The following is a 19,963-nucleotide window of genomic DNA, read 5'->3' as shown; positions in this document are numbered from 1 at the left end:
AGGAAGCTATGCTCAGGCCTTCTCTGCAGGAGAACGTATTTTACAACACGGGGCCTTTGAGGGGACTCTGGGTAGGAGTTTAGAAGATGCCTGAGATAGCTGTATACCTAACTGAAGATGAATGGGGAATGCGTGACTACATCTCTGTATGTGAAAAGAATAAATGGAAGAAGCTAACATGAGAAAGAACACGGAGAAAATTTCTGTAAAGAGAATAAATAAGATAGAGATAGCAGAACTGGTGTATAATCCTATCTTTTTCTTAGAAAATGAGACAAAATTATTGAAAGTTAAAGTATCTTTATATTCTCAGTTGACAGTATTTAAGCTGATACCCTCTAAGCTGTGAGCTTGAAAAAGTCATTTCATATTAAAAAAAAAAGCTTTTACAACTCCAACATTAACATCACAACACTCAGATCACGAATTACATTTACTTTATTTAATTTAATATTACATGCATTTTAGACACTGATTCATAGTGTTTATTTGCACAAATAGTAATTCTTAATGTACAAGTAATAACCATTACTGTTACAGTGAAATTCAGTAGCATGCACTGCACACACTTGTGTGCAAAGTTATTGGTTTTAGTTAGAAAATTTTAAGGTCATGATTTCTAAATTAATATTATACATACAGCTTAATTTTGGTTTTATGCAGATATTGCATAGTTGATGATTAGCTTCTCAAGAAAGACTGGAATTGTGGTACCAGTATCGTTGAAGCAGATCAAGTGACAGTAGCAAACAAGAAGATTTGAAGAAGAGGCATAACTTTCAGGGTTGAAAGGTCAGCAAGTACAGCCTAGGATAAAAACCGAAAAGGCTTGTTAAACTTGACATTTGAATCAAATTTCTTTAAAGCAAGTCAAGAAGTCAGAAAAAGATTCAAATACTACAATACTAACAATAATTAGATTCAGGCCTGGCTAGAAACAAATTATGCTGTTTTATGTTAGTGCCTTATTGTATTATTTTTCATTCTAACATGTCAAAGAAAAAGCATATGTTTACGTATATAAACCAAGTAACTTTATTTTAGTCTTTAGCCTTACTTCAAATATACATGGCATCATGGGTGAATAAGGGGTCTAACATTTCAACTTGCTTCTAAAAATAATTGGGAATTAAGAATCCTTATCCTGTGGCTTGGCTAGTACTTGTGAAGTAAGTCCAATGTAATGACTCAAATAGTCAATGTCTTCTCATGAAAGTATGTTAAAAAAAAAAAAAAGAAAGAGTCATCACAAGCTCTCAAAGTTTGAAGAAAATACATCACCAGATTTTTTGGAAAAAATATATTTTAACGAATTATTAGAGAGAAACAATAGTAATCTTCATCATAATGACTTAATTTTCTTCATTTCCCATCTGTAAAATGACAGTACTCACAGTGAAATGTCAGATTCAATATTAACAAAAATAATCTTGTAAAATTTTTATAATATCAAAAAGCACAGAAGCAACTACATTAAAATGCACAGAGAAAAAAGGTACAAACCTCCACAGTATTTTGGAAATAATATATCCCACAAACATAAATTTTATATTAAAACAGAAAAAAACCCTGACTGTACGAAATAATTTGATAACATTGCATTTTTGTAGCAAATATACTCTTTTATTTCTTTTTACTCCAGAAAAGCAGTAACATGTACTGCATGTTCACAATTTCCTTTTTTTTTTTAATCTAAGGTAAGAATTTAGGCAGAAAGATTCGCACTATGTACCACGTGCCATGTGAAGCTTAAGTTACTCTTGTTGGCAAAGCATCAGAAACTATTTCGATCTCCTCTAACTGAAACTTATCCTTACTTCAGCTGCAGCCAGTGATGTCACCTCCATCAGGTTGACTGCTCGGAAAGCAAACACAGCAGCTGCCAGGACTGAAAGAAAATGCCCAATATTTAAGTTGCTGACCTGTTAATTAGTGGTTAGAATTAATCTTCATGTAAAATACCAATTCTCACTCCCTTAGAGTAATTATTTTGATTCTGAAGAATAATATACAATGGACGGCTGTGTTTGAGTTTCTTCGGCCATTCTTTAAAATGGATAAGAAAAACACAACATTCTTTCAGAAAAGTCTGAGTGAAAATGCTTGAGTTTAAGGTGACTAGCTTTTAATTAAAAAGGACAAGGTGATTTGCAATTAGTTAATTTCTAAGCCAATAATTTTAATTTATTTAAATAGCAATATTTCAGTTGTATTATATAACATGAAAAAAAAAAGTTCATTTATTTTGTACTATCTTATATAATTGTATCTTCCTACATAGCTGTCTTACATGTGCAAATAGAACCAAAACCTTTTCTCTTCTCTTCTATTCACCTACTTTGTATTTCAAATCTGACCCAACTGAAGATACATGTCTTCCTTAGAACCCCCATCTAAAACCTTGCACAAAACTTAGGACAGAATTTCCTTTACAAAAAATAAGTACAAAACTTTCAAAGTCTCTTAAAAGATGGGGCTTCGAAAGAAGAAATCCAGCAAAACCCGGGGAATTCTCAGTTGCTGCAAGTACTGAAGAAGTACTCGCCATAAATGAGTAACATGAATCTTATATTTTGTGGAAGGTGATAAACTTTATTGTTTATTGTTACCACTGAAGCTGAGAGAACATCCTATGTTCTGTTCACGCAGCGCTTAGCATTTTTGGAGTGCTGTCATAAAAAAAAATTACCTCATATTTTTACAGTATTTATGCAAATCTGATTTTCTAAAGGTTATACTCTTTGACATGTATGTAATCTGCTTTCAGCATTCAAAGGGCAACTATTTTCTTCTTGTCACAAAACACATTGAAGCTAACATGTATTTGCCTTACATCCACCTGGACTTAACACATTTTGTAAAAATAATTCTATTACCAGCAAGAATTTCTAGAGAGTTGTATCCCAGGATTCTGTCCCACAGAAGCAAGAGCTGATCTGTAGCTAAATAACCAGAAAATGCCCGTACCATCCATTTAAATGAAATTCGTAGCCTGCAAACAAGTGATAAACAGTAGTTATTATATTTCTGTCTCACATAATGATCAGACAGATTCTCTATAAATTGAAAATATTTTATTATTCTTCTGCATTTCTCTTCCACGAAGAACAGCCATTTTCTCTTGTTGCATTAATAATCAATATTTTCCTTTGCAACAGCCATCAGAAAACTATTTAGGATCTCATTTGACAAAGTACTAATATCATTAAAATATTCTGACCAAACACACACATTAGAGGGATCCTCAGCTATTATTACCCCCAATGTTTCATCCTTTCTGATGTTATGCTATTATGATGGATACCAATTATAGCAGTAAGATTTTCAGGTTCTATTGCACTTGGTGCCATGAGTACCCTATAGAATGACAGCCTCTTGCTCCCTCTCCCTTTCTAGTAGCTTCTGCTGTAACTAACATATCTGCTGTGTCTTCTGTCCCCTAGGAAATAAATCACCTAGTTCCATCAGATCTGACATGAATAACTGAAACTTAGCTGAACAATAATGCAGCGTTTCTCATAGAGCAATTCTCCTCTCTTCTTCACAGAGCATACAGAAGAAATGCACAAAGCACATATATGCAGGTTAGACAAAGGACTCCAACTGACTTTCAAGGAAAAATGGCATATTGGTGTTTGCACTTTTGAATAATTTCCCATAGCTTTTAAATTAAAATACTACAGAACAGCATTTTCAGAACAATGAATCTGCAACATTTGTAGCAAGCCAGAAAGAAGTACTTACGGCTGAGCCCCAATTTCTCGAAGGTGATAAAAGAGCTGGGGCAGATGGGTTTGTAGAAGAGTCTCAAACAGCAAACACAATGACACAATGCCCTAATGAAACAAGATCATATCCTGAATACTAACACTCATCCTGTCAAATCTAAGAAAACAGTATCAGCATGTAAGTATGCATGAAGTTTTAATTCAAGCAATAAAACACTGTTAATGATATAATATATAGCTCACATAAGCAGGACACAAGTAGCTCTAATGCCTTCAGTCACTAAAGCCTTGCTCCTAAAATTCCATGTATGTATTAGCAACATAATATATTTTGATAGTTCCTTTCAGCTGTAAGTTACTTATGGTATTTGTATGTCAGGGTCTAAGTACTTAGTGGGTTATTATAATATGACCTACTTGAAATATTTCCACTTTGATGAACTAGAACTCAGTTAGACTATATATACACTAAAAAACAGAGGATGTGAGAAATAATGTATCTCTGATAACTAGAAACAAACAGCAATGGGGATAATTACAAAAAGTTAAATGTAAACACATTTTAAAATTTCTTTTAAAAATTACCATGAAAATTAAAAGATTCCTGTCTGACCAGTTTCCCTGCTATTAATGACTGAAAGCACAATGCACAGCCTTGAAATGGTATATCAAGAAAAGGATTTTCTTTTAACCAGGAATTGTTTTCAAAAAGTAATGAAACGATTCAGCACTTTGTGAAGGAGAAAAAAAAATTACTATGTTTTATTCTTCAAAAATAGAACATAAGCAAATTTCAACTATTGTCTTACATTCAAGACAACTGGTCCTGGTCATAAACATAACCAAATTATTTAAAATTCATCTAGTAGTGCTAAAAAGCATGTGCTGTCACACAAAGATACTTGAGTTAAAGAAATAGACATTAACGTGATATCACTGAAACAATACCTGTATATATACGACTATATTTTAGTTCCTCTACCCCAGAAAACACTAAAGTTGTGCGCTTACATGTTATTGATTAAAACGAAAGCAAGTATGCATTTATGTGACTTTTTGAACTGAGAAACCTATTACATAAAAGACTTGACTCTCAAAAAAAAACCCCTCATAAAATGAGAGCTGTACTATTTTAAAGTACATGATATTCTATAGCAAAGACTAATATTGATGTAGAAAACAAAAATATCCAAACTGGAGTTACCTAATATTCTTTACAAGCTTGCCTGAAGTATATATATATTTCAATTGCATAGAAAATCACACCACTGTATATTACTGTTCCATAGCAAACAGAATAATAGTGGGGTTTAATTCCTAATGAACTTACAGAGGGATGAGAAGAGATGGAATGGAGTCTGAAGAAAAAACGCACATACATCTCACGGAATATCTGATACAATTTGGAAGGTTCATGGTAGAGAAAACAAAGTGGAGCAACTGAAAGGGTAAAAAAATTATAATTGACTCAACACTGTAAACTGCTAAAAGAGTTCAATGATTAAGTGCATGAAGTATGAGCAAAACCCAAGTAATTTGTAGTAGTACAGTTTACAAAAACATTACTAAACCGATTATTTAGAAAGAGATATTTTATAATAGAGTCTAACATTTGACATAAAACATTAAGAAAGGGAGTACAATACCTTCTAGGTAATAGTTCTATATATTTCAAGAATCTAAACTAATTAGAACCTGCTTACTACAGTGCTGGCTTCCTAAGCATAAGAAATACACTTTAAGGATAGCTTCTCTGAGTTGCAGGGCAACGATATGTTGAACAGTGCAAGTTTTTGATTCAACCATCTATAACTTCCAATGCGCTCTTGGGCTAGTGACCATCTCCGAATTGGTTCCTCATTTCTAAGACTGGAATAAGTTTACTGCTTGAAGACGGGTGTTGCAAAAACGAAAATACTAAAAAAATAGCTTTTGGTTGCCACAATAACATCACATAAGTATGACTGATTGATAGAGACCTGTTATTTCTTGTAAGATCTGAAAAACATGGACATTTGGTACTTTACTGTTTAGAAGTCTTTTAATATACCTGATTCAAAATAACAGTTGGCTACATTTGTAAAGCAGTGGTTCTCAAACTTTTTTTCAATCAGTCCCTTTTTTCTTTTTGTAAAAGTCTAGCATATAGATAAATCTATTTGTATGCTGTACAAACGTAATCAGTTCCCCCCGATTTCTACTCCATTCATTCAATGCGTGTTTCACAGACAGTTGTTCTATATAAATTTCTGTAAACAGCCTTTTCATCTGTCCACTCACTCACCACATCTACTGCTTCATTTTACAGGTGCATTCATTCTGGATGACAGCTTACATTTTAACACACACATAGTCTGTCTCTACATTCACCTTCCCTTACAGTTTTATTTACACAAAGATAGGGATATGGATACATTTGTCTGCATACATATGTATACATATGCACGTAGATATATGTACATTTCTTTATATATATATATGGGTGTATGCATGTGTGAATTCGTTTTCATATATATATATATATCAGAGAAGGTGGCTTAATAGAAAATAATGGCGTATGTGTATGAGAGGTGGGGTGCTAAGGTAGGGCGAGATGTTCACAGAAATGTGTATTTACGTAGGGTTAAGAAAAGCAGAGGGTGTTACTAGTGTATATGTTTATAAGGATTGAAGATGGAGGTGGAAGAGTTGGCAGCATGCATATGTACATAAAGGCCAGGAGGATAACAGAACAGTGTCTGACAGTTGGCACTGTACGAGCGTATGCACGCAAACATGCAAAAGTGTACAGGATTTACATAAGGACCCGAGATACTTCCTCCGAGAGCAGCACAGCATGGAATACACAGGATGCTCTCCTTGGTCCCAGCTACCTTACCCACAGCCTGGAGTTACATTAGTGTTTCTGCTGCCTTGCTTTTCAGCCTCCCTCCTTCTCACAACCAGCATATTCTGAGCCCTTGCAAAGGGAGAGGACAGGAGGGAGAGAAGAAACTCACACCCAGTTTGAGAGACACTGTTCTCAAGGGCGTCACATACAAACATTTTGAAAAGCGGTTTCACAGAGAAAAAGTGAAAGCCTCCTAGTGAGTACCTAAAGAAGAGTTTGTAACTAAGCTGTTAATTACTTCAAAGACTTAGATTCCCTACTCAGGTTCAAATTTGCATTTCATATTTAAATCGCCTGATTTTAATGATCATGTGATCATTAAACTTTCTTATTAGCAAAACATAGCATTGTAAGTATAATCTTAAAATCTGCTTGCCCTGTGATGCTACAAACACCTTTCATTAATCAAAGGAAAAAACTGGAAAGCTGTAACAAGAGCCTCATATTGTTGGAGTCTCTCTGCACTAGCTGCCTTGTTACATCTGAGACCTGAGATTTTTCTGCTCTTTTCCTAGAAATCTTGTTGATATTTGAGCTTTCCTCTGTGCAGTAAAGTAGCAACCATTCTATTATTTAATGCTCCTTTAACACCTGTTCTAGGCAAATGGATACAGCAACAGGCTTTTCACATAATTCACGTTTTTAAGAACTGTCTTCACAGGTAACTTGGTCCACTCAGGAGTGAAACAAAAGAAAAGAGCAGTCTGTCAACAAAATTTGTCCCTCTATTCATGTACATTAAGACATATAGCTCAGCTATTAGCTTACAAAGAAGGAACTCCCACATGGTAGAGGGTGTAATATAAGTCAATAGAAACAGCCTGGAATTTTTAAAATTATATACCACAGTTGTCATACACAAAGAAACAGAATACACACATTTTAAAAGTTGCAGAGAAGTACATACAGCTTTAAACTGCAATATGATAAAAAGCAATCCTGAGATTTTAAGAGTTTATGAGAGTCACACTTACCATACATAGAAAAGCCATGAAAAGGAATTACACCTATAAAACAAAAATATTTCTTTTTATCCATGTAAAAAAATTTATTTTTCCCCAAATTTCTAAATTGCATCCTGCCTACCATAGGAATAAAATATTTCCTTGTTATGGCGCCTGCAGTCTTGGATCTCATCCTTGTAAATATTTAAGTACAGGAATTGTATCACTTACTTCAGTACAACCAACTATGTGCTTAAACACATGCCTAGAAAGCCAAGTAAAGCTCTGTTTCCATGAAGTTATTATGTATAAGCTTTGCTGAAATCAGAACCTAATTTCAAATAAATGACAACCTGTAAATGTCATGCACTGACAAGGAGAGAGCAGGAAAAAAGGAGGCCAAGACCTCCAGTAATTCAGGTAGTACTCAGATAAAACATTTAAAGGACTTGGCAGTTGTATCATGACAGTTCTCTCCTCCTTTCCAGCTGATCTTAGCTCCCATTCACTCATTTTCATATAGTACCAGTAAGAGGGAGCTGCTTTGACAAAAGGTCATAAGGACAATGCTTCATGGCTACAAAGCTGCAAAGAACTGCAGAGGCAAAAATGGAAGAAGGGGGAACAAAAGTACGTGCTACAACTGACACCACTGGAACACAGAAGACATAGAAGATGAGGCCAGAGACACAGATTTGGTGATGTAAGGCCCTGAAAGCAAAAGCAAAGAGCTTGAACTTAAAATACAAATGCAGTGCAAAAACAGGGAAAGGATTCAATAGACAGGGATTGAAATGGTCAAAATAAGAGCTGAAAAAAAGAATTTTAATAATTGAAGCAGCAACAACAGCAATGATATTAACTTAAAATTATATAGATTAGTTATGTCTGAATTTTTAAAATGAACACAAATTTTGAAAGGAAAAGACTTTAAGGTGTGGTTTGTTGAGTACTGAAAAGCTGGGGGTCAGACAGTTTCAGCATGTATCATTCAGACCCTCTAAGTGGTGATACAAGACTGGAATACAAGCTGCTGCACCAGAAGTTGTTTTCCTTCTCCTTCCCACACGCGTAGACAAACTCCGTATGTGACTACTAACACCAGGCTGAATGTGGTTTTGGAGTAGCTTCAGTCCAGCTTACTCCTTTAAATTAATGAACTTCACAGAATAACAGCAAAAAAACAGTAATAGAAAAAGAAGTTATCACGTATTTGAGAAAAATACAAACTACCACTAGAGGAGGCAATAGTATAATTCTTACCATTTGGAGGATAGAAAACAGCATACTCTTCTATTCCAAGTTTTCCTGTGATCATCAAACCACAATTAAAATGTGATTAAACTGTTAAAATGTGTAAAGATTTAAATCAAAAAGGTAGATTCTAAGTTACATTTATAAAAATCATAACTAATTATGTTATTGACGACTTGATATTGTCTAAAACAAGCAAGTAATGCAATAGGACAGGTACAGTGTCAGATATAAAACTAAAATGGAGCACCAATAAGGGAGGATGACAAACAGCAAAAAAGAGGAGGAAGATTTCAGCAATGCTACTCCATAGAGATTTTATTTGGGTGTGTCTTAGGGGCTCTAGAGGTGTTTGCTGCAGACCTTGAAGACAGTAAAGCTCTATGAGGGGATAAGGTTACGCGGATAAGTCTGCCATGCTATGGCAGGCTGACCTAGGGACAGGAAAGGCATTTAAAAAGATACAAGAACAGATAAAAAATATTCAAGGTTTCATTAAGCCTGCAACAGAGAGGAAGATGGATGGTATAGTTTTGAGATAACCAAAAAAAATTTAAGTAATCTGTTGGATACAAAATATTAATTAAGACAATCACTGATAATATAGACTGACGATATAACTTTTTCTCTTCCTTGCAAAATGAACATGTTATATTAGTTAACCATATTTTAACTATAGGACCTAATAATTTGAAATCCACTATTAAAAAATTAACAATTTATTTAGAAATATAAAAGTGTTTTTAAGTTTAATTACAAGTAATTAAAAGATGTAATTATTTTAGTGTTGAAATGAGAAAATTCAACTGGAAACTGTAACTACTTTTATGAAAATTTATAGAAGATTCAGAGATCTTTTAGATCTCCGTGTATTTTGTTCCCTCTACACAGAAGAATTTAACACAGGGAACATTTGTCAGGTTCAGTGGAATCTGGACTTAGATATTTTCTTGTTGCATGAATTGACTGAATTAAATTCAAAATCAACCTGCAAAGTTCTTGCCTATTACCCCATGAAAATAAAATCCAGTATTTTCCAATTACAGAAATCAGTTGTTTCATTAAACTAAAAAATACTTTTTACTCTTCCTTCCAATAGTTTGCTTGCTGTGCAGCTGGAAGTTGTAATCTGGAAGGAGAGTATTTTTAGCATAAAGCACATCTCTTGGAAAATTAGCCACAAATAGGACCTACAAGCCTCTTGGATTTACACTGCACAGGTTCAGCAGAGATTTAGATTTCAGCAACTTCTTTCCCCAGGTTTGTCTAGGAATAAGTAGGGTATTTCCCATCGTGTTTCTGGGCTGCCACGGCTCTGTGCCAGAAGTGAGACCTGGAGTCCCACTGCTGTTCTGCTCTCAGGTGAGCCCTTTGCTTGTTTCAAGAAGTAGGTAAAGAAAACTCCCTAATTCAGTTAAAGAGAGAGAAAAGGCCTACAAAGCAATAAAGGAGGAAGAAAAAACATGACATAAGAAGCAGCAAGAGGAAAACTGTCAGCAGAGGTCCTGTTTGAAAAAAGTACTTGGAATGGGGATCACATTTGGCTAAATACACTGGCACGAGGTACCAAGGAAGAAAATGGGAATGCAGAAGGTAAAGGTACATGGAAAAAAAAAGTGATTGGATGGCTGAATGATTCAAGAAGGAAGACAAAATTAGGAACCTCTGGGTAAAGCCAAGGGAGGTGAGGATCTAAGAAGCAAGGAAACAGAGCCCAGAGGTATGGCATTAGAAGTTGGCAGAGAAGGCAAGTGGACTGAACCAATAAATTTAAGATTGTTAAGAAAAATAAGACTCACATGAGAACTTAAGCCAAAGAACATCCAAAAGTAAGCTAACACTCTGGAAGATGCCATGCTTTGAAAAAAATCAGTATAAGTCTGCTTGGTAGAGCTCTATTCTCCCAGACCTTCGAACAGAGTCCACAGTTCTTCAGCAACATCTTCTGCTCCTGTCTACAAATATTTGCAAAACTCACTGCTTTGGGAAGATAACATCCTACCACCACTTCCAGTTGCTAAATTTGTTGAAGTTGCAGAGGACAACATTGTGGGTTTAAATTTCTAGCTCTGCTGAAGATAGATGTTGTCAAGATTTTATCATATTGTCGTAGCTGTGTGATTAATTTATTTTGGTAAAACACTGGAGAATTATACACAGAAACCAACAGTAAAAGAACAACATTGCAATCTGGCCTTCATGTGATCAGCTTCTAAACTGTCATAATAGAATCTGTGCAGATGTCAACTGGATACATGAAGTTTTTATTAAGATTCTTTTAAATGTAGTCTACTAGGTGTAATGAACATAAAGGAAACTCACATACTGTATTACTGCAGCAGTCAACAAAAATCTATACAATCTTTTATAAAACAATTCCTTTTACCTCGTATATATGATTTGGGTGGGGTGGCACTACTGTAAGTAAAGTGCTCCAATACAGATGTATCTCGGGAAAAACAGAGTAATACCTGTAGAAAAGACAGCATATAAAAATCAGCTGACTTACTGGATCAACAAAGCAATGTCAAACAGATTTAAGGACCTGCCTTAATTAGCACCTATTAGATGCTATTGAAGAGAGCTAGTATGGTTGAAAGCTCTTGACCAACTTAATTTACTTTCCCGTTCAAATTTCCAGGCTCCCTTTGAACTTGCTATGATTTTACCTTCACAGTCATTTGTTGCCAGTAAAATATCCTCATTCTCCAACCCTCCTCTTTGCCTCTCAGCATGGCTTTGTCTCCTTCTGTCACATCATTAGTGACTGTGCATGCAACTGACTGCTTTGATGTCTATTAGGTTATTTTTCTATTCAGTTACTATGACCTGGGGAAGTCCTAGTAAGTGAATACGCAAATGAAACATTTACATTTTCGCATGCATGCAGTTCCAGAAGACTGATTCTTACATTTGCTTTCATTCCCAGGAGCTTTACAGAATGCTTGCACAATATTCAGTTCTTTCAAAAAGCACAGATTATAATGTTCACTTTGTACCCATAAGTTCTGAAATGCACAGGGTATTTTGTAAAATATATTTGTATTTTTTATTGTTTACATAAATGAAGGATCTAGTATTCACAGAAATTGCGTATATAATTAAATACTAAAAGCATTCTTAAAAAAAATATTAACAATAAAGAATCTCATCCTATATTCAGTTGTAAAAAATGTAAAAATTAGTATTGTACTTGAAAATTTTCATGCAATGAAAGACTGCACTATCAAGAATGTACACAAGAGGGCAGAAGTAAGACAGACTTCAACTTGCTGCTGACTTTTTTGCATAGATTAAAACCTCTCTGCTCTTGTAGGTTTTAAGAGTTTGTTTGTTTGTTTGTTTTAAATGTAGCCAAGGTGTAAAGGTGGAAATGTTTTAGATGGTGTTTCATTACATAGTTTATTGTGAATAAAAATGAATGGATTTTTCCTTCAACTAATTATTACAAACATTTTCCAGATACCAGCATTTCTCAAAAGGAAACATGCAAAACCAAAACACTGTGACATCTGAACATCATTGCTTTTTTTTTATTTTTTATGGAAAGCAGGTCATGTTTTGAGACTTTTTCCTCTTTTGAACCTCAAAACTATTTCTCTGATACAAATACCTTCTAAAAAATAAATAGTTTCTTTATCTTGAACAGTTTAAGCTAAAAATTATTTTTGCACAATACACAATCATTTTCATAGTTGCCAAAATACAGCTGACAATAACAATATACAGGCAAATGTAATTCTCTGCATATGTTAACTGAGGTGAAAGAAGAAGAAACTAATCTAAAAAGGACATAAATTACGTTCTGTCATAGGGGAAAGAATGTAACCTTTATTTGAGGCGCCCTTTTTTAGGAATACAGTGTCCAGTACCAGTATCTGGAAGTCTTTAAATTAAGACTATGCATCTTTATAAAAGATAGACTGTAGCTCAAACTTAAGTTATGACTATACCTAAAAACTGTTGGGTGAGGTTCTTTGCATATATTCATTATGCAGGGTGTAAGACTAAAGTATTCGAATTGAACCTCTGGCCTGAAATAATGAATTCACAAATTTAATAATTTATGTATCACTTTTCTCATTCACAAAAATGATAATGCTAAAGAAAACAATGGCACAAACCCTTTTTTAAGTACAGAAATGTTTGGCAAACTATTGGATATTTATAACCAAAACTGAAAAGAAAACCACTGACTTCAAAGGACCGAGAAAAAGAAAAAAAGCAAAGCCAAAGCTTTTATCAAAAAGAAATTACTGTATTAAAAGTAACTGTATTCTATTTCAATAGTTAAAAAGAAGTAACAAAAACATGTAAACTTTGAGATGAAGAAAGCAAAGATATTAAAGGAGATAAATTACATCATTTCACAGTGTTCTTCCCGAAAAGGATTGCATGCTGCTTAAAGAGGTACCAATAATCCAATCAAATATCCTCATTGTTATTTTAGGCCCAAATTTTCTGGTTTTGATGGATGCTTTATCTGTTAAGTAATACACAGACAAATGCTACTCTCTGATCAAATATCTTGGAAAACTTAGAGGCAGTAACTAGTCATGAAAAAAATCACAAACCCAGAAATAATTTGTCTGGTTTAAGCTAACATTTTCGTTACCTATTTTATTTAGCCAATGTTTAATTCCAGTTATCATATGAAATCAATAAATAATATTCCATATCAGAGTGACTCATATTGCAAAATTTTTCCAGAGGCGACAGAACAAAATCATTTGGCAGCAATGCATTTGCAAATTAGGTTGGACGAGAAAATTATCAAGGAAAATGGATAACTTTCTTCTAGAAAAAGAGTCTGAAGAATACCACAAAGTACCAAACAAAACTAGAGCAACTAATAATTAAAAGTTTGAGATATTCTTTGCCTCAAAGCCTTGCAATAAAACTAGACACTTCATTTTTCAAAGATTTTTGGTGACTCTCCTTCAAATTACTAAGGCTAGTTTAGTCCTTTTTATGATTTTCACTCTGTGATCATTCTTTTAGTTAATAGAGATATATAAAAAATTAAAATATTCAACTGGGCTATATATTGAGAATGATGAACAAAATCTATTTCTGATGGTCTTAAACCAAAAGATTATACTGTATACTAGTTCATGTTCCTTCATAGATTATAATCCTGTGTCCACTGAAACTGTCAGTTAATGACTAATTAATAAGCCTTAGTAGTCTATATAATGAATGATGCAGAAATAAGAATGAGATTTTCATATCCCATGATGAAGAAATAATGTTACAATAATGAAGATCATCTTTGACCCTTAAATCAAGAAAAACTTCTACATGTAAATATTTTAGTGAATAAATATCAATGTTTGAGTTGTCCTTATGTAGTCACTTTTCGAATTTTAATTCAGATACAAATTCAGATACAGATCTTAATATTGGAAGTATTTTAAGTAGAATAGCTATAATTTCATGAGGTTATAATATTAAGTATTAATGTTTAAATGCTTATTATGCTAAAATATTATATGTATACATGATTGCATAGTATGCTTAAATAGTAACACATATTTTTATACCTATATGGACTAAGCAGTATTAAGGACAGTTTCTTGCTTTGTTAAATTACTTGCAGTTTTACATATTACCATCACAGAAGAAATCGTTTAGTTTCACATAGCTCTAAAACAAAAAATTAAGCAAGTCTAACCTAACAGATGTGACTAATGAAATTGAAAGCACTGTGGAAATGCTAAGTTTGCTGCATGACATTTATGTTGACACTGCAATCAACTACACATTAGGAAATTCATAAATGTAATGTCCTTCTATTTAAGGGCATTTGACAGGCAGCAACAAAGATAATTCTTTATAAATTAGCTGGGTTCCCCATTGCTAGAAGCAGCTTTGGAATGGGAGCAATCCGGAAAGTAACCATACATATCACTACCTTATTCAGAATCAATGTCTTCAATTCAAAAATATGTCAATACAATATCTTTTATGATTATTGCAGTAGGTCATTGTAAAGCAATTTTTTTTTTTTAAACTGGAACCCTGAATATACTTCTCAAGTCTTAATTTCTCTGTATGCCACAGCTGTTAATCAGTTTATTATTGCAAAGCTGGAAAGGGGAAGAATATGGCTGACTGCGTATTTTCTGGCTTACTGCATCAGAAAGACATTGTGTAAGGTCCTTCAGAGTAGGAGTTTTAGAAACCTGTCCTGCTTAATCTGTTTAAGTGTACAAGATTGATTTACGGTATTGTTATTCAGAAGGGAAAGTATATGTAATGCAGCGAACAGATGCTGTCTAGGGTTCCACTGTACTCTGCCTACACATGAAACACAAAGGCAGTCCTTACTCCAAAGATTATACAATCCTACAGGAGTATACTTTCTAGCTTTTTTAAGAAAAAAATAGTTACATACCTGATATAAATAATCCTCAAATACAAAATAGTAGTCATCGTTGCTTGCTGTCAGCTTTACATCCTGTAATCAAAAAATACAGCAGTTTGAAGCCAAAAGACATCTTTTCACACTCCCATAGAAGCTAAACTTAACACAGTGGTAAAAGACACTGTTTCACCATTGAATCATGAAAGAGCTGTGGTTAAGCATATACTCCACATTTTAAAATTAAAAAATGCTATATTAACTTGATGATTAAAATATTCAGAATTGAAACTTGAAATGGAAGTGCTCAGACTCCAGTGCTTTCTTCCTCGCAAAACCAGTTATTCCTTCAAACGAATTTACCGTTTCGTTACGACTTCATGGCTCAACTCAAACAAATGTCTTACGCAAGAGACAACACAGGCACAAGGAGAGAGTTTCTAATAATAAATTCACACTAATTATTCTTACACTCCTTAAAACCAAACCATCTAACATTTTCTTTGTTAAAACACCAAGATACTGGTGTGATGAGTGTATAAATCACTTAATCACTGTGATGTGAATCACTTACTTTGTAAATCAGGCTGTCCACTAAAAGGTCGTGCTGAATCACATTTGATTTAAGCTGTTCATAATACAAGATATCCTAAAATTAAAAATATTATCATCATCAGTCTGACACACAACTTTCATTTATATTTAAACTAACGAAGCCAATTTTTAACAATTTAAAAAAAAAAAAAAAAATCAAGAAAAATCATAAGCATGTATTCAGCTGGAAAACACACTGCATAATTTATGAAGCATTCTATCACCGTTTATTCTAGCTTAAGCCCTAAGAAATGAGGCAGATATCTGAGACTTTATAAAATGACCTCCCCTTTAGATAATTAATAAAACGAGAATGAAGGAACTAATTCAAACCAAAGATCCATATCTTCCAACCTTTGGGTCTCTACAGCTAAAACCTTTTCAATGTCCAAAATTATTATGGTTTTTTCTTTGTTACCCTCTGTTTTCATACACCTCTCCATTAATATGTTCTGTCATATCTTCTAGCATTAGTGAGTTGCTGCAAATATTTTATATTAATCTAATATGAATCTCTAAATAGTATAAATTTGTGAAAAGATGAAATGATAAATATATTTAAAAAATCTTGTGAAGAATACAAAGAACTCAGACTTTTTTTAAACTCCAATTATTTCCTGGATGTCTACAGAACATACGTAAGGGTGAAACGATGGAGAATTATCAGAACATACACATCTCTGCTTTTGCTTATTCTATCACTTTCTTCTTAGAAAGAGCTTGCAAAGGAAATAAAAAATTAAATATCGCACTATAATCATGTAATTCCTAAATTCTTAAATACCTCTCTGTCATTATGCATACAATCGACTAACAGTTTCAGATTGAATACCACAGTTTCAAATGGATTTGGAATAAATTTATAAACTAAATCAGCAGTCCCAAAGCTCCTTTCCACTTCACGAAATTATTTTGATTTCAATGTGTCTCTACAGCCACCACACAAATGCTTGTATATTCCAAGTTTTACATGATATTTACTGCTGATTTCTTTACAAAAATAGGTAAGTCTGGAGTAAGGATCTAAAGAACAAATGGGAAGTAAGATGAAATTTTGAGAGGGAGAGAATGGAAAAAAAGTGAGAAGAGGGCTAGGGAACATTGTAACTGTTCTTTTTATTAATACAAAACTGCAAAGTGGTGAATATTATACACTTAGAAATTATTAGAATTAATACATTATTAGACTGTTAAGTTGAAATGAGGACAAAAGCCGTATTTCTTAAGTACTGATAACTACCACAGGGAAAATATTTACATTTTTCTTTCTGACAAATAAAAAGGGGAAATATAAATTGTACACTATTTCTTTACGAAGGATCAGACACAAATATTTACTAAATGTAAAGTAATTGTAATATTAATGTATCACTCTGCTCTTAAGAGCTACAGAGAACTACTCTAATATTCACAATTTTAAAGCATCAATACTGTAGTCTAATTAAGTGTAACACTGCCAAATAAATAACGTCTAAAGTCTTTTTTGCCATCTCAAATGACTGTATATATCAGAACAGAAGGAACTAATTACAAAAACCCTCTTCTTTTTCATGCTAAGCAGATTGCATGATTAACTCTTTCTGTCGTTGTCGTGGTTTAACCTGGCAGGCAGGTTTAACCTGGCAGGCAGGTTTAACCAGCCGAAACCAGGACAGTCGTACATGGAAGTACTCCTGCATAAGAAATGGTAATGAAATTCATGGCTACAAAGGTACTAGATAATGCAACTACTACTTTATTGTAACTTGGGAAAGAGATTCTAATAACCTCATGGTTTCCTGTTATCATTTCCTAGTTTTTAGTTCTCTATAACTGCCTTGAAGAATTGCTAAAGGCTGTTTAGAAGTGGGAGAAGAAAGTGGTATGAAGGAAGAGAGTAATCTTTTGCTACACACGTATAAAGCACACTTTAAATTTATACGCAAAAACAAGTTTTCTTCTTAAAATACTTTCACCTGAGGTCACACAGTGGCTTCAAGCTACAAGTTAACATTATCACTAATCCAGTATTTTGTACTAATCTTTTCCTTCCTGAATTAGGAAGCCATTCAATTATGTTTTACATTTGCTTACAGGAGTCCATTTTCCTGTTATTACTAAAATTCTTGTAAAACTACAACTAAAAAATAATCACTTAAGTACATGGTCCATTCATCTTAACAGTCAGAATAACTTGGTATTAAGTTGAATTGCAGCTGTTTTATTCACACTTAGAATAGACTTAGTGATTTGGCATGCAAGGAATGACTTCACTGAATGTATGAAGAACAGATTTCTGTACAAGAAAAAAATATTCATAAATGATGCCCTTCTGTACTGACATCAAGAGTTTAGAGTGTTAGTTTCAGTGCAGTTTTGTTTCTGGCATCATACTGAACTATGACTGTTATATTATTAATCTCTAAAATATTTACTAGCTTCCTATGCCTTAATTCAACCACATTATTAATTGAAGTGTAAAGAATCATGTTAATTGCAATTATGTATAAATTACAGTTTATTATAGCCAGTGAACGTATCTTCCACAAAAGAAAAGCAGAAAACCACTGAAAGAAATTTAAATGGAATAGGTTTAATCAGAACAGAGTATTTGCTATTTGTTAATCCAGAATGACACATGTATTTAAAACATTTTGTAAAATTTCTTTTTGTTTTAGCAAAGGAATCAATAAGGCTGAAGTGTAGAAACTTTCCATTTCTTACCTTTCAGATTTGTGTACCGATTTTAAAAAACAATATACCTATTAGAATATAGAGCAAATATTGCCTGAGTTAGAATAGAAATTTGAATCACTTAGCCTTAACCAACAGGATGTACAATTTCTGAAATATATATCCTTCCCAATTCTCCTCCTTAATTTGTTTTAATTGGTGTAAATATTTCAAGCAGTTAAAAAACTGGTAAGAATAAGTAACCTGATGTTTAGGGCACTGTCTTAAAAGAGAGAACAACTGCGCACAGATTCTTCAGCAACTTGCAGGAACTGAATGGAAGTTCTTTACAATTCAGTTGAATACTTTCTTCAGTATGATGTTAAATAAAAAGGGTAAACAGTTTATCACCTTTTCTTTTTTCATAAATAATAGTTTCTTCTTTGCTCTTACAAAAACCCACTAGGCCAACTTGGTCATTTCTCAGAAAATAAAAACACTGTTTGCTGTCGCCGTTACAATTTCAGCATGAACTAAAATTTCAAACACAACTCAAAACTCTACCCTGAATAAATGAATAGCAAATTTACATTGCATATATTAGCAGAATAAAACAGTACTTAAATATTTTAACAGTTAAATAATTTAGTAAAAAGACCAGAAGGCCAAGCTGTCCACCTGAACTAGAACTCGTGAGAAAAAGTTTGGTAAACAAATAATAAATTGTTAAAGAGGGACTTGCAATGCAAAACCAATCATAACCATTCTAGGAATAATGGTTTTAATTCATTATTTGTCATTCATTTTCTCTTAACTTGTGATTATTGTGATGCAAAATGAAAACAGGGCTTAGGAATCATACCAGTTTTTTAGATGCAACTTGACCACAAATAGATCTTACCCATGCCTCTTAGTAAGGCAAGAGGCTTGTGATTCATGCTGTATTAATAAATTTATTCCTTATATCTGAATCATAAACAAGATTGGTCACAGATTTGCTTTCAAGCCACATGACCCTTTTGCTCGGTGATCAGTTTTTCCTCACTTATACAGTGAGAAATGTTTTTAAGAGCCTCACTCAGGCTTTAAAAAAGATTCAAGTCCCGTTTTACTATTTTATTGGTTGCATTTCTTCCTCCAGATGAGACAACTGACTACTATTAAGTTTCAGGAATGTCCAAAAGTGTGGTAGGTTTCTTAGCCTAAAATGTTTTCATTTATAAAACCAAAATCTTACCATTTTCATCTGATTCAACCTTTCTTCTCTGTCTGCCAAATCTTAATGTAACCTTAATTTGTAAACTTTTTACTTTTTAAAAATGTGTTGCATTTTTATATAGACCATAGCTTTTCTCAAAATAATATATATATTTTTTTATACTGCACCTTGAAACATACTCATCTTTCCAAGTTGAAACATAGTACATTTCAGGATTGCAGTGCCCAGCCCTCTTGACCTTACAAAGCCACATACCAAAATTTCCACCCAAAAAACTCATACTGTATCCACCTGAGAGCATAAGGAAAAGGGAGCTCT

At 33.4% G+C, this 19,963-nt stretch overlaps 1 protein-coding gene across 2 annotated transcripts in view; it reads right to left on the bottom strand.

The window, feature by feature from the left end:
• Positions 1-420: 420 nt before the first annotated feature.
• TBC1D19 (TBC1 domain family member 19) overlaps positions 421-19,963 on the bottom strand; it is a 55,801-nt gene continuing 36,258 nt past the window's right edge. For both annotated transcript variants that reach the window (XM_075150539.1, XM_075150540.1), the window contains exons 12-21: positions 15,755-15,829; positions 15,214-15,276; positions 11,203-11,287; positions 8,826-8,870; positions 7,593-7,625; positions 5,059-5,168; positions 3,745-3,836; positions 2,877-2,992; positions 1,818-1,888; positions 421-807 (exon numbers count right to left, since the gene is read on the bottom strand). In XM_075150539.1, the coding sequence (XP_075006640.1) occupies positions 733-807; positions 1,818-1,888; positions 2,877-2,992; positions 3,745-3,836; positions 5,059-5,168; positions 7,593-7,625; positions 8,826-8,870; positions 11,203-11,287; positions 15,214-15,276; positions 15,755-15,829 (765 nt within the window). In that variant the 3' untranslated portion in view covers positions 421-732. The remainder of the gene's footprint in view (positions 808-1,817; positions 1,889-2,876; positions 2,993-3,744; positions 3,837-5,058; positions 5,169-7,592; positions 7,626-8,825; positions 8,871-11,202; positions 11,288-15,213; positions 15,277-15,754; positions 15,830-19,963) is intronic.

This window comes from Calonectris borealis, chromosome 4 (genome assembly GCF_964195595.1).
Source record: "Calonectris borealis chromosome 4, bCalBor7.hap1.2, whole genome shotgun sequence".
NCBI lineage: Eukaryota > Metazoa > Chordata > Aves > Procellariiformes > Procellariidae > Calonectris > Calonectris borealis.
This window is presented reverse-complemented; position numbering and strand designations above follow the sequence as displayed.